The sequence below is a fragment of the Grus americana genome, chromosome 1, assembly GCF_028858705.1.
Source record: "Grus americana isolate bGruAme1 chromosome 1, bGruAme1.mat, whole genome shotgun sequence".
Lineage (NCBI taxonomy): Eukaryota > Metazoa > Chordata > Aves > Gruiformes > Gruidae > Grus > Grus americana.
In genome coordinates, this window is record NC_072852.1 from 62,513,066 (window position 1) to 62,527,934 (window position 14,869).

General features: G+C 43.2%; 1 protein-coding gene across 4 annotated transcripts in view; it reads right to left on the reverse strand.

The window, feature by feature from the left end:
* STAB2 (stabilin 2) overlaps positions 1 to 447 on the reverse strand; it is an 88,802-nt gene extending 88,355 nt beyond the window's left edge. For 3 of the 4 annotated variants that reach the window (XM_054828409.1, XM_054828400.1, XM_054828391.1), the window contains exon 1: positions 70 to 441. In XM_054828409.1, the coding sequence (XP_054684384.1) occupies positions 70 to 74 (5 nt within the window). In that variant the 5' untranslated portion in view covers positions 75 to 441. Of the gene's footprint in view, positions 1 to 69 lie in introns of all 4 variants that reach the window. The other variant, XR_008577448.1, reaches the window with a different exon arrangement.
* Positions 448 to 14,869: the final 14,422 nt, after the last annotated feature.

Genomic DNA, 14,869 nt, shown 5'->3' on the forward strand with positions numbered 1-14,869 from the left:
AATCCCTACCTCTATAGTGTAATACAGACATATAATAATTCATTACTTAAATAAAAAGCTGCTTCTTACCTCATCTGGGACTTGTGATGTCAAACACAGTTTCACTGCAGCCAAAAAAGCCAAAAAGAATAGAACTTCCATTGTGAAGAATTTTATCTTTTTTGCTTCAGAGCCCTCCAGACAGGAGAACTAAAATTCTGACGTAAAGTGATCGTTTGTTAGAGGTGCTGTTTCTTCTGCATTCTTAGGCAAATAGTTGAACAGGACTCTTGTCTTCCTGAAGGAAAATGAGTGAAGGATATGGCATGCGACGCTTGCCTGCAGGCAGGAAAAATTCCAAAACGCAGGGTATTTGCCGAAAGTTTTCACTGCAAAGCTGAATAAACCCTTCCTAACTGAATGACAGGATATCCTGTTGGGGCTCTGTCCATTTATCCCTCTCTCTGAAGCTGTTGACAGTACAAAACCAAGGACACTGAACTGTTAGGACAGAAGATGTTTCCTTCTTTTAGGTGGGCACGGACAGGGGATGGGAGCAATGGCTGCGCTTGTTATCGGTACATTTGTTCAACTGCTCTAAGGCAGAGCAAAGCATCTCTGGAAGTTGGATTATCAGCCCTAACAACGTAAGGGTGGTTCCCTTGAATGTGGTTCTGGGAGAAAGGCTACTGACTTTATCTCAGGAGGCCAAAAGAACATCTTCCAGCTTTGGTTAGGCGGATAAAAAAGGGGATTTTTTTTTTTTTTGCTATTTTTCTTAAATCATTTTGACTGATTTCCTGGAGCTAAGCAGAGGAAAGTTAACTCAGCTGTGTTACTTGCATATGATTATGAGGGATGAGTAGACAGACATTTTGATTTGCCAAAAGCAAGACTAACATTTCTCTTTCTTCTCAGAGTTGTTCAGCTCTTTTCTAGTGTGGCTCTTTGCTGCTGCTCTGGTCAGTCTTCAGCTCTTTTCTAGTGTGGCTCTTTGCTGCTGCTCTGGTCAGTCTTGTGAGGGCAGCCTCTCTCATGTCTTAAATGTGTAATAATTTGGCTGCCTCTAGTTTGTTACCTTTGCATTGTGCCACTGACATTATCATTTTTCAGTCATTTGAAGGCACTCCATAAGGGTGCCTTAATACAAAGTTGTGCTTTGAAGCTAGGTTAAGTTTTAGAAGAGTCTGCAGTGGCTGTAAAGGTAGTGCTTTCTCCCAAAGTCCAGTTTGTAGTCATGGATAGATGCTGCATTCACCTTTAGACCACAAAAGTAACGTTTCATGCAGTTGTAACCTATTATCTTGAACTCTGTATTTTTTTCCTAAAGAACTCACTAGTGGTACACATATAATGCATAAATTAATCTACTGTTGTTATATGCTCTGAATACTGCAAAATTGCTGGTAGGAGGTGGCAGGGCAAGATGTTTCCTGTGCGTCCATCAGATCCTGTTCCTTTCTGCTGTGCGATGAGGAAAGAAACTAATTTCTTGTTTATACAAACAAGATAGCAGCCAGGGGTTGTGATGTATGTGCTGACGGTACGTATGGCCCTGAGAAGTGCTCTTTCTGTTTTCTGAGGTCAAGGCCTCTCATGTTACTTTGGTTTTGCATACAAGGTACAATCTGGCCTGGTGGAAGGAATAGTCAGGTTTTTCTCCAAAAGAGTGGAATCCTGGAGGATCTTCTCCCCCATGTGAAGATAGCCCATGGCTGCGTCCCATCCTGCGTGGTGTGTTTGGGAGTAAAACTTATCCTCCATCTTCTGCAGCCGTACCTTGTTGGAGCATGGGCAGGGTGGCTCTCTGGACAGGGTCTGCACTACCTGGGCAAAACACATTTTCCTGGTCCCTGCGTGTGTGATGGCAGGAGCTGACAGCTTCTGCAAGCAGCTTGAGGTCAGCTGGGTTTCTTCCCTGTTGCCACTTCAGACAGCACAGCGATGAAAGGAGCTGTAAATCAAGCACATCCCTTTCCTGTCCTGTAGATCGAGATAAAAAGCAACACACATCAGCTCTCTTGTTATCTGCTCCTACCTCCCGTATAGGCATTTGTGTGAAGTAAACCCTTTTTCTCTTTCCTTCCTCTTTCTTCGTGTCGGAGCGCGCTCTCCCTGCTAACCCCCATGATGACCGCTTTCCCTGCTCTGGAGGGACCAGCCACCCTTTCGTCGTGTTGGTGACAGGGACTTTCCTCGTTCACGGGGGTTAAATACAGACCGTGCCAGACTCTAACTATAGCTCTGCCTGGCCAGCTCCTGCCCTGCTCTGGGCAGAAACACAGGCTAATATATCACCTGGCACTCGGGACGGGCTCCCCGGGGACTCGGGAGGTGGGGAGGTGGCACCTGATGCTCAAACCAGCCTGTGCAGAGTGGCACTGCTGCCGATGGCTGCCCTGGGGCCCTGGCCAGTGCCCGAGGTACCGGGCAGCAGCCGGTTCCAGCGCTGCTGTCCGTGCTGGCATGCTGTCAGCGTGGGCAGGAAGCCCTGTCTGCTGCGTGTCACCCTTTGCTTTGAGAAACATGTCGCTGGTGGTCTCTGCAGGTTGGGACCTGTGTCTTTCCTCCTCTTCTCCTGCTGGTGCCCGGGCCACAGAGTGCTGAGGGGTCCGCGTGTCTCGGGGATCCCCAGCGGGGATTTCACCCGTCAGCCCGTTACCCTGCGTGTCGCCGTGTCGGTGCCGACTTTTGTCTTGGCCCTCCTCCATCTCCTGCCCTTGACATCCAGCCCGTGTATTTCAGGGGCTGTCCTCCTCCGGGGTCGTGGTGGCAAGGTATCACGTTCTTGTTATCTTGCTGCTCTTACAGCTCAGGCCTTCATTTTCTTGCATTTCCTACTCTTACTTTTTCCTGGATTTAACAAGATATTTTATTTTAGCTTTGTGCTGCACCTCTTTCTGTGTCCAGCTGGAGTGGTGGAGAGATCTTGGATCTCTTTGGTTCCTTGAAGAAGGTGAAAATTTTGGAAGCCTTAGATGACAAATATCAAAATACAAATGTGTTTGTGGAGTTCATCCCCTTGGATTTTTTTTAAAATAATGTGGATACAGGTGAGGGAAGTGAGAGCAAGGAATGTGGGAGTGACAGTGACTGTGGGCACAGATGCACCTGAAAGCTGGGATCAATTTGACACGGAAGACCCCAGCCAAGCCTTCCTGGGGATATCCCAGCCACTCGGATGCTCCGTGTCGCAGCTGCTAGTCACCCTTGTACCTCTGAAAACTTTCAGGTTGCAAGCAGCCCAGTGAAAAAGATTAGTAAGCATCGTTGTGTGTGCTATAATACTGCAAATACCATGTGCTGCGGCATAGACTCATGCGTGTCACAGACTGTCACAGCCTTCCTCTGCTCTGCTATGGCACTGCTGGACTGGGTGCTCCTACTTTAAGCAGATGTGAGCTGGTTGCCTTTTTACTTTCTTCATCCACCTACTGCCTCTTTCCAAGTTGCTCCTTCTATTTCCGTGCTGAAAATGTCAACCAACCAGAGAAAATGCAATGGTTCATTTATGTAGGTGTTTTTGAAAACACTGTTTTGTGCTGCAATTTATTTCAGTGTAACAATAACCTAGTTGTTCTTTCTCAAAGCAAGGCATCTGGCACATGATGTCAGTTTAAAAGTGAGTAAAAACCAGTGGAGATATAGACATGATAGTTGCAGCACTCGCTGCCCTCTACATGGTGTTGGTAACAACATAATTTCTTGCATTTTTAAAAATTTTTAATCGATTATTGACTATATGACTTGCATTGTATATCATTTCCCCAAACCTTCCAAACATGAAGCGCTCTCAGAGATGAGCTCTCAAAGACTCATACAAAGCTCAGCCATTTCACAAGCAATCATATGACAAAGATACCATTTTAGAGGAAGAAATAAAACAGAAATATGAGCATTTGGAAGCAGAGCACTCGTTGCAGCCTGAATACTCATGAGCTCTGCATAATAAAAGCTGGTACTGCTTTTCTGGTACGTACCACCCTACTTGCAGCTCAGCTCCTCTCCCAAGGGAGCAGCCTTGTTAGTGAGGTCTTAGAGAGTACCAAGGGTGAGGGTAGTCTAGGGTTAAATTTAATATTCTTCCTTAGTAATTTGAAAGTAAGCAGCAGAAAATAAATGAATTACTGTTTTTTTACTGTATGTGGCTTCTCTTTTAGAGCCGGTCACAGCAGGAAAACTGTCCCAGGGGTGTTTGAATACGGTTTGAGGCTCCACATGTCTGAGGAAAGTCACTTTGCTCTTTGTTTGGAAACTGGCTAAAGCACCTTGCAGAGGGGTAGGAAAAGATAAAATGTGCTCAGAAGAAGAAAGCTTCCTAGGGGGAGGGAGGCTTTGGCTCTGCCAAGAGAAACGTCTGAATGCTAATTGTAGGTGGGAGGAAGGGGGGCACAAACCATCAAGTTGCCTAGGAGGAGGCTCGGTGAAAGGGAGGGGGGGAATATTTGGGAAATACTGCCTTTGATTAACACAGACTTAATTGGAATGTAACAAAGAGATTAAAAAAAAAGGTTTGGCAAGTTAAATCTTTCCAGTGCCATACATCTGAGGAAGCCAACGGTGGCCTATGGAGAGTCTGAATGGGCAATGTGGAAAATTCTAGGGGTGTGTAATTTTATCTGCGGGGTTATGACAGCCATCATTTTGAAACATGGTGACTATCAGAACTAATTAATTCTCCAAGCCCATAGGATGCATTAAGATAGAGCTGCAGCTGGTATGCTGAGGAATGCCGTGCGCCCGGCAGAGGCCATCGCTTTTATCAATGTTAATGAGGGAGAAGGCACAGACAGCTGATCTAAACCCGAATGCGTTCATGATGCATACAGCTGATGGCAATGCAGACTGCCAGTCAAGGGGTGGTCTTAGCCATAGATTAGATCCTCATAGTGGCCTCTTCAGCTTTCTTTCTTTCCCCTCTTCTTTTTTTTTTTTTTTTTTTTTTGTTCTCAAAAGAGTCTTTCAGCTGGTGAAATTGTAAACAAAAGGCATTCTAGCTGAGGCCGTGGCGGAGAGGGCTTTTCTAGGAAGACATGAGGAGAGTAGTGTACGCGGTGCTAACTTGGACAATGTTATTTACTACAAATTTTAAAGGGGTGTTAGGTGGAGGAGCTGTAAGGCTGAGCTTATAATCAGCACCATGCTTTAAGGGGAATGACCACAAAATCAGGGACTGCTCACAGGTACCTCTGCTACCCTCTCATGCTGTAAAAGCACGTTGCGTAAAAAAATGAGTGTCATGCTCAAGCCGTAGGTAAGGCCCCATGCCCTCTAGGTCCAGCAGGATATAGGACTTATTATAAATAAATCCCCAATTTGTGGGAAGTATTCCCCACGTTCCACTGTGAAACATTTAGACCAAGATGTACAGGGGGATGAAGCTACAGAGCTCCTGGGTGGCAATGCCGTGGGGGTGAAGGGAAGGACTTAGTAACCCGGATCTGGAAGTGTGGGTGATGCAGAAGAATATTAAAGTCATTTTTGTGTCCCTGTCTCTGCTCTGAATCTCCTGCATTGTAGTTCTTGATAGACCATGCATTGACTCTGGTCCCACGTTGCTGCCAGCTAATGGCATGATAAACTCAGAAGGTACGGTCCTGGTACAAAATCTTGACTTTTTTGAGCACTGTGGATCTTCCTGGTGATATAGCAGTCTTCAGAATCATTAAATCTCATATTTAATGGAGTATAAATATAACACATATTCCTTGCATAGATTTGGAATAAAATGAATCACAGTTATCAGCTGCTGGATAAGTACACCAGAAAAACCTTGTAGTTTGAATTAACATCTGGCTGTTTGTGTAATGTCAGCATGTAAGAAGCTTCAGCTTTAAGATGTGATCAAAGGATAGTGGAAACGAGGAACCAATAATGGGCTTACACAAGATGAGAAGGTGGCTGAAATGGATCTTGATGGCAATTCTTAAGCAAATGTATTTTGCAGTTTATAAACATCTAGGCAGGAAGGAGGCTGGGGTTTTTTGTATGTGTGTCTTGTACTCCTGCAGTTCTGCTAAGGTTGCAGTGTGTAAGGCTGAAATACCAGGAAAACCCTGAGATTCTGGGATTTGGCACGGACAGAGGGGTGTGGAGCATGGTTTGCTGCTGCTTTGAATGTACGTTAGTCTCCATCCCCGTGGTAGAGAACAGGACAGAGAGCGGCACGCACATTTCAGATCTTAGCGGTTGGCCATGGTAGGACTGGGGATGTTTGGAAACCCCAGGCACTGTAAGGTGAGGGAGCTTGTGGAGTCGGGGGAAGCAGCAGAGGCTGCGTTATTGCTGAGGCGTTATTACCTGCTGACTTCCTTCCTTGCTCTAGACAATGCAGAGAGTTCACTGTAATTTTGGCCTGTGTAGAGCTTGTCTGCTTTCGTAGTAATGCTTTTGTTTTGACTAGTCAGACTTAAACAAAGTTAGCTTAATATAGTTAACAATTTACTAGTAATAAAATTGAATTGCAGATAATGATGTGGAGCAATCAACCTTTGCTCACTTGTTTTTTTTTTTCCCCCTTCCTTTTAAATGCAGCCTTTATAACATTATCCAAATGTGTGCGTTTACGGCTATAGTGAATTGATTTCAGCCAATTTTCTTGTCTAGGAAAAGCCACCTCAAAATTTGTTTGAGAAAGAAAATCATACAGAAGACAAGCTGGTGTAATTTCCACAAATGGAATAACACAATGTTATCTTCCAATGTCTTCCTCCTTATGATACACGAACTTGCTGTGGTTTACATCAGGCTGCCGGGATCTGTTATGTGCTGTGCTAGATGGGTAACTGTGGGAATGCAACACGGCAATCCCTAAGCCACGACCCAAGGGCAACAAGTTGCCTGCGGGGACATCTGATATTGCTGGGAAGAGCCAAGCGTGGTGCTGCCCGGCGTGTGTTAGCTGGCTGTAGACCAGCAAAGGTTGCAAACCGCTGCCCTAAGAAATAGAGTTGGACTCGGGATAAGGAAGCTTCAGGCTGCTTTTTTTGGCTATATAGCTTAAAGATGCGGACAAGCCGCTCTCCCCTCTGCCGTAGCTACATCTTCTTTCCTCTCTGCCTTTCTATAGTTTGTCTGCCTTCCACCATGGGTGTGTGTCAGCGCCTCCAAAAGTGGCACCCCAGGCTAGGATGGCCCCAGTACAAGAATAAAATGCGATTTCGCCACCTGCATCCTCCCTCCCTCCCTCCCCCAGTTCAGTGCATGCTTTTTTTTTTTTTTTTTTTTTTTTAAATCTTTCCTGCTGCAACCTGCTGGGGAGGGAAGAGACAAGGGTGGGCTTTCTACCTGGCATCTCCGTGGTCCAGTTTATCCTGGGGTGGTTTTGCGGGGGGGGGGGGGAGCGGAGGGGGGGGCGTCCCGGGAGGGAGCGTACGCTCCCTCCCGGGACGCCCCCCCCCCCGCTCCCCCCTCCGCCTCCGAGCCCCGGACCCTCCCCAGCGGGACCGCCGGAGGGCAGCAGAACCCAAGCCACGGCTTCAACACCCCCCCCCCCCCCAACCCCACAGGCAACAGCAGATGGAAGGGGCTCCTCGGTCCCCACGACCCTCTGCGAGAGCCGTGCCGGGAGGCAGCTCCCTGCGTGGGTAACCCCACTGCAACCCAGAGGCGAGGCGCCGGGGTGTGAAAATGTGAACACGTTTATACGAATGAGGTGTACTGATTTCCTAAAAAATAGTCTGAGAGCATGTGGATATAAATAAATATATAAAATTAAATATATATATAAAATAGAAAAAATGAAATCTAATTAAAATATACAAAATAAATATATAAAAATGCAATTATGGCGATATTAAAATGTTTTTTATATGACGGAGAAGTTTGGAAGTATTCATCTAGTTGCAGAGAGTACATAGGACATGAGTTAGAGGGGAGAGGATACATGCAGATACCTGCACAAACTTACACTGCATCACAAAAACTGATCACCCAGGGAACTATGCCCTTTCCCCTGACTCTCACTGACTTGTCTATACACTATGAATAAAAAAATTTGAGTGATTTAAAACACACAGGAGCATCTACTAAAGTTCCATCTAAAAGTATCTCCTTTGTACCTCGCACGTTGACAACTGAACTTGGTTAGAAAGTTTACTGTTTTCTTACTGTGATGAAATAAACATACAAGGACTCTTTCCAATTATACAAAAGGTATGGTAAAAAGACTATACTTTGTGTTAAACACACTGGAAAATCTAAATAAGCATAAAAATGTAAAGTCAGTGTAACTAGCAATGAGATTAAGCTGAGCATGCATATGCAGAAAAACCTCTTCAAGGACTCACATATGTGTAGCAAAGCTTTGTACAGAAGGCATTTGTGAAGAACTGTGCAAAGTCCTCATCTACAAATGTAGATAAGTTCTGGATTTGTCCAATATGAAAAAAAACACCAAACCCTACAGTTTTGAAAGTTTTGATGGTGAAGTCAAGTATTTAGAAGTATGAAGAGTCCAGAATTAAATGCCCTCCTCAAGAGGATTATTCAATTGAGCAGTGAGAGGCAGTAACATGAAGTATTCACCTGAAGAGAGGAAAAACTAGGTTATATAGGGGTCATAAATTAGAAATGATAAATTAGTTTTTGAGTGCTCGACTTGTTTTCAAATTTTAAACAATGATTTTTTTTTTTTTTTAAGTTTTGGAGTCAGCTAACTTACACTAAAAAAAAAAGACCAAACCCACCTGTAAATAGAGCTTTAATGTAGTAATTTCAAATCTACCAAGGTTATAAGCAATAGAAACAAGATCTGATGGTGTGAAACTCTAAGCAGGAATGATGTTAACTCTTTGGCCCCAGTAACATCACTTGTCTTTGCAGATGTATCTTTTCATGGCCCTGCCAGATAGTCTTCCAAGACTGCATAGAATCATAGAATGGTTTGGGTTGGAAGGGACCTTAAAGATCATCTAGTTCCAACCCCCCTGCCATGGGCAGGGACACCCTCCACTAGACCAGGTTGCCCAAAGCCCCATCCAACCTGGCCTTGAACACTTCCAGGGAGGGGGCATCCACAGCTTCTCTGGGCAACCTGTTCCAGTGCCTCACCGCCCTCATAGTGAACACTTTCTTCCTAATATCTCACCTAAATCTACCCTCCTTTAGTTTACAGCCATTTTTTAATTCCAGCACTATATATCTGTCTCTGTGGTTGCAGAATGTATTTTAATATCATTTAGCATCAGCAACATTCTAGCAGTGTAAAGACAGACTCTTCCACATTCATATCCTCTTTAGCATCCTCTTCTTGTGCATCATCAATGATGTTAGACTGGTCAGAATCCGAAAGTCCCTGCAGCCCCAATGACTTGTACCACGTGAGTGTACATACATGACAAATGCTGACTGGCTGTGAACAGTTATTTAGGGATAAGGAATAGCACTGTAGGACAATGCAATCCGAACTTCAGCTTTTATGTTTATATTTAAATTTTGACCTGCAGATGTGAAATTACATAGAAACTTCAGATATCAGTTGGAGAAATAACCTCATGAACCTCACTTTGTTCAAAAGCATTAATATGTTAAGGTGCACTAAACATTAGCTTCTGGTTTGACCTCCTGGGGGGAAAGACCTCTGCTTCCTAGGAGAAGACCAAATAGATAATTAAAGATATGGCCTGAATATTTTAATTACAGAAATTCTCTTCAGCTGCCTTCTGGCTGTGGTGTCCAGTTCTGATCATCCCATCCCATGAAGGATACAGAAGGATTCGGAAGGATCTGGAGAATGAAAATGGCAATGATTAAAAACACAGAAGTGACAAATGCCCCTGTGGAGCAGACAGAAGACTAAAAAGAGGTAAAATGAATAGAGGTATTATGAAGTGTGTAGACAAGGTAAATGGGAAATTCTTAGATTTTATTGTAATTCTACAATAAGAGAATGTTTGAAGGAATTACCTTTAAAAAGACAAAAGCAAGTAATTTCTTTGTAAATTGGAGGTTAAAAAACTTTTAGTCCTTTCTGCTATTTCTGCTAAACTTCTTATTTTATAATGGTCTAATTGTAGGTAGGTAAGTCTTCATATCTCTTAGAAGTTTGTGGTTGAGAGGAACCTGGCAGAAAACTCTGTTTCGCAGACTTCCTATGCAGCATTTAGCTAGAATCTCTAAGAAGCAAATTTTGCTTTCCTGCAGAAAATATTTTTAATAACTTTGCTTTGTTCCAAGTCAGAATGTAAGTATCCACAGGTCGAGTTGAAGAAATTTTACTGCAGAAAAAAATGAAAATATTCACCTTTATCTACCTTGCCTGCTTGGTAAAGCTTCTGCTTGGCACACTGGACTCCTCAGAGATGCAGTAGCTTTTCTCGAACTCTGCCAAGGAGCAGAAGGGCTTGGAGCAATTCAGGTGCCTAAACACAGGCATCTAGCACCTCTTTAGATGCCTTTGGATGTTCAGGACTAGTGAGTGCTGTGCCTTTCTGGAGCAGTACCTGGCAGCCATGTAGGATACCATAAGGCATCTGAAACAGTCCAAGGCAACTAAAACACACCACGTGGGCACAAGGACTCCAAGGAACTAGAAACCTGAAAGCATGAAGAGCTACAGAGTTTATGGGACTGCTGAGGGCTGGGCTTAAGATGATGACAGATGTCTCTCTTCCAAGTTCCCATTGGGCAAAATTCTACAGAATTATGATTTTAAAGACATAGATTTCATTCTTGCTCACTAGTTTGGCTTCTGTGAATCCACAAGTTGGGAAGCACAGGCTGCCTTGAGGTCCTGGGACCTGCAGACCAAGGAAGTGATGTTCTGAGGGAAAATCACACCAATGCCTCAAAATCAATATCTTCTCTCAGAAAAGGTTTTTTGGAACCCAGGTTTCCTGTTGAGAAATCAATGTAATGGAAAAATCACAACCGGTTGTTCATCTGATGCAGGCTGCAATCAGAGGGTAGAGTAGATACTCATCTGTTCCCATCAACCACCGCTGAGTATTTCAAGAGATGTTACGATGCAAGTTTTCTGTGTGAGATCCAGCTCTCGCTGGCTTGGCACTCTCAGCTGTGACTAGTTTTTCAAAAGAGCTCAGTTCCCATTGTGACTATTATGACCAGGTTTTCAAAAGATTTCAGCACACTGAGTGCTGAGCTCCTTTGAAAACCTCCTAATAATTATTTAGGTGAGTAAATAGCATCTGAGTCTGGTTGTAAAAGCTGACTCTTTCTGGAAATTCTTACCACAAAGTGATGTATATTATCAACCTTAAATTTTCATGTTCCCTGTATGTGATTTGCCTTTATATGGTCTCAGCATTTGAGCTGTTTTAAATACAATTTCTGCAAAAAATAGAATAGTAGAGCAGCTAGAGGTTGCACTTTACTGTTGTTAATTTAGGATCAATGCAATGCGGCCTTTTTCCTTTGAAGGATCTATCATGTTAAAACTTAAATGCTATTATTGAGCAAAGTTTCCGGATTTGCTGATAAGTAACAGGAGGAGAAATGGTAGAAGAGCGAGGGTGACTTCTTCAGCTAGTGTTACACCTCAAGACCAAAGACTAAGGGGAAAAGAGCCTGTGCTGATGACAGGCTTGCGCCCAAGGCCAGCAGCACTGAGGACAGCAGGGAAGGTTTTAAGCACGGTCTCTGTTACGAAGTTGGATTTAACTAATTCCTGTCACAGTGCTTAAGAGGCAAAATGCCCAAATTTGTGTTCTTGGCAAAACTCCTGAGTGAAGGCATTATTCTGAATTTAACCCTTAATATATATGAAAATGCAAGAGCATAGCAATGACACCATGTAAAATCAAAGGCCCCATTCAGTCTGGTGTCCTCTTCCCGACAGTGCCCAGTACCGGATGTCTAGCAAAAGAGTATAAGAAACAGGCCAAATGTAGAATAATGTTTTAAAAGTTCTTCTTCAGGATCCCGCCTATAACCAGCTATGTTTAGGTGTTTTATATTCTTACATTTTCCTCTATAGCATCTTGTAGCAGTGACTTCCGCAATGTAGTTGCACACTGTGTGGAAAAAAAAAGTCTCTGTTATTCCAGACCTCGTCAGATACTGTGGTTGCATGTCCCTACTTGCTGGGGTGTGAGAAATAGCTGATAATCTCTTTGTGACTTTGTGGAACTGTATCCCTCCACTCTCTGCCCCCCATTATTTCTTTTCCGTGTACGAGGAGTATAGTTGATCCAGTTTCGCCTCCTGTGAGAGTCTTTCTGGACCTCTGACCTGAGTTTTTGCCCTTCTCTGAACTAAAACCTTTTCTAGTTTACCTTCGTTGCTTTGGAAATGGGATGAGCCAAGCTGCCTACAGAATTCATGGATTTATATGGCTATATAAGAGTATTTTTTCTGTTTTGGTCTCAATTATCCTTAAAACCCTTAGCATTGTATATGCTTTTCTGCCTGTTCTTGAACATTGAGCTGATGTTTCAGAGAGGGACCCACAAGGCTCCCAGATCTTTTACAGAGTGCAAATACTGATTTAAAGACCATCCCTGGGTCATGGTTATTTTTCCCATGTTGTGTGGATTAACACAGCATTTCATTTGCTGTTTGTTCCCTCTGACTTGCTGTGAAATCCTGTTGCAGCTCTTCACTCAACTGGCCTTACAATTGACCTCCCCAAATAGTTTTGTAACATAATATGCTTTGTTGCCTCATTATTGACTCCATTTTCACCTGTGCTTTCAGCATAGGCATGCATCTCACTTCCTTGCCAATATTTTCTCTCTAATGTGAAAAATTGAGAACCTATTCCTTTCCTTTATTTTCTATGTGTCAGTCAATAATCCACTGGAGAAACTTTATTATTTCGTGACCACGTGGTTTCTTTCAGAGGCTTTTGTAAAGGATTATTACACTCTGGAGCCTAAATGACTGGGTCATATAAATGGGAGTTGGGGATCTACACTCCTTGGAAGAGCAGACTGTCTGTCTGAAAGAATTCACAAATCTTTAATCATCTATTCCTATTCTTGCAAATGCTACATAAGAAAATCTGTTATCTCAGTTTCTTGGCCAAGGTGCTTAGATGTGTCATCATCTCGCCATAAAAGCTTCATATTTCACCTATCATTTCTTTATCCAAAAGCAAGGTGTTGGTCCAGACTTATAGTCCCACTTATTTTTACCCTCTGAGGCAGAAAAATTAGAAGTGTTTGGTCATTTGGGACTCACGCAGACCTAAAAATAATACAGTAGCAGTATTGTAAAGTGAGATATTTATTATTTTTGCTTAAAGTTAGGTAAGAATATCTAAACTATATTATGTTGGTTTTTATGAAAACTCTGTCCAGTGAGCGGCATATCGGTCTATTCTTTGAAAACAAGGTTGCACAATAGATAGAATTACAGTATTATTTTGAGCAGTCTTCGAATAATTTGGTTTTTTGACTGGCTTGTTGCTATAACTTCATGCTGTCCCCAGTGTAATGTCTTAGATTGCTTGGAAATTAGATGCCTGCACAGAGCTACAAACATCATCTGCAGAAAAAGAAATAGAAAATCTCAAATGTATTTGGAGTGAAGCTGCCCTATATATTACATACAAGGAAGTGTGCTTTGAGACATAACATTGTGGAAGTTGTATTTTCTTCTTTCTATTATTTAAACCACTTGAGCTTGTCTCTCAAACTTAATAACACCATGAAAATCCCTTGGTGAAACTATAGTTTATGATACCAGGAAGGGTGTATTTTATTCTCTATTTCCTAAATTATTATTTGTCAGCAAGTGCTACAGATTGCTTTTCTGTAATTGCCTTCCATGCGATAGATGCGCCGAGATCTTTTATCTCTTAGACTCTTGGTCATACGGAGTCCTTTACAGAAGTGCTCAGAAATGTCTCTCATTCTGGTTATTGCTGACTTCAGAATGGGTTCAGGTTTTGTTCTCTTTACTGAGTTAATGCTTAGGAAGTGTTTAGATGTATGACCATATCAGTTAAAAACTCAACTGAGTGCCGCTGAAGAAGACATGGATGCCTGGGATCACAAACCACTTGGGTGCCTCTTCCCCCCACTCTCTCTGTGCGGTAGAAAATGGTGAGAGGCCCAGAAGCACCACGCGCTCCTGGGCACCTCCGTTCCCGTGTGCACCCACTTTTTGTCCCAAAGCCTGGGGAGCCCCTCGCTCTCTCGGTCTGCGGGTGTCCAGAACCACTGCCAGCCTGGCAGGAGCGGAGCAAAGCCTGAAAAGGGGTGAAGCATCGTTTTATAAGCCTGTTGCAGTTAACTGGCTTGAGTAACCTGGTGGAGAGGTGAATGGATCTCTCTCTGTCCTTCGTAAATGCTTGCCAGGCCTGTATTAGTCTACGTGTTGTGTTAATAACTTGTGGTGGTAATGATATCGTAGTCCGTGCCTGCCACCAAAGAGTACAACAGCTCTTCCCCACCTGTAGTGCAAAGTAGTGTGGGCAGTGTGGTCTGCGCCAAATTCAGGATGTACGTGGTTCACGGATGCCATATATATTTACATTTGCATGTGCCAGGGGCGTTGCTGGTACCACTTGACTCTTGTCTTCTCTTGAACAGCCCAGTTGTTAGCGCAGTCATTTAGGAAATGGGGGAATTGATATCTTGGGCTGTTTTTCCATTGTCTCTTTGCTGCAAAATGTGTCACCAGCCCAGGGACAGGACATGCTGCCATGCTGAAAAAGTGTGTTCCTAGAAGGGTACCTCTGTAATTGTTTGGTGGAATGCACTTCTTTCTCTAAACCCCAAGTAACATTTATGGGAAACAGAACATTTTTAATGAAATATTTTTTTCTTTTAGGAATATGAAGCATGATTAAGATTTTTCATGAACACTTTCATATTGATGCCATTGGTCCAAAAGTACTAGTTTAAATATTTTGCCTGTTTGTATTATCAACATTGATCATTATGAATTCTGACATGAACACATAGACAACAACATAGTTTAACTC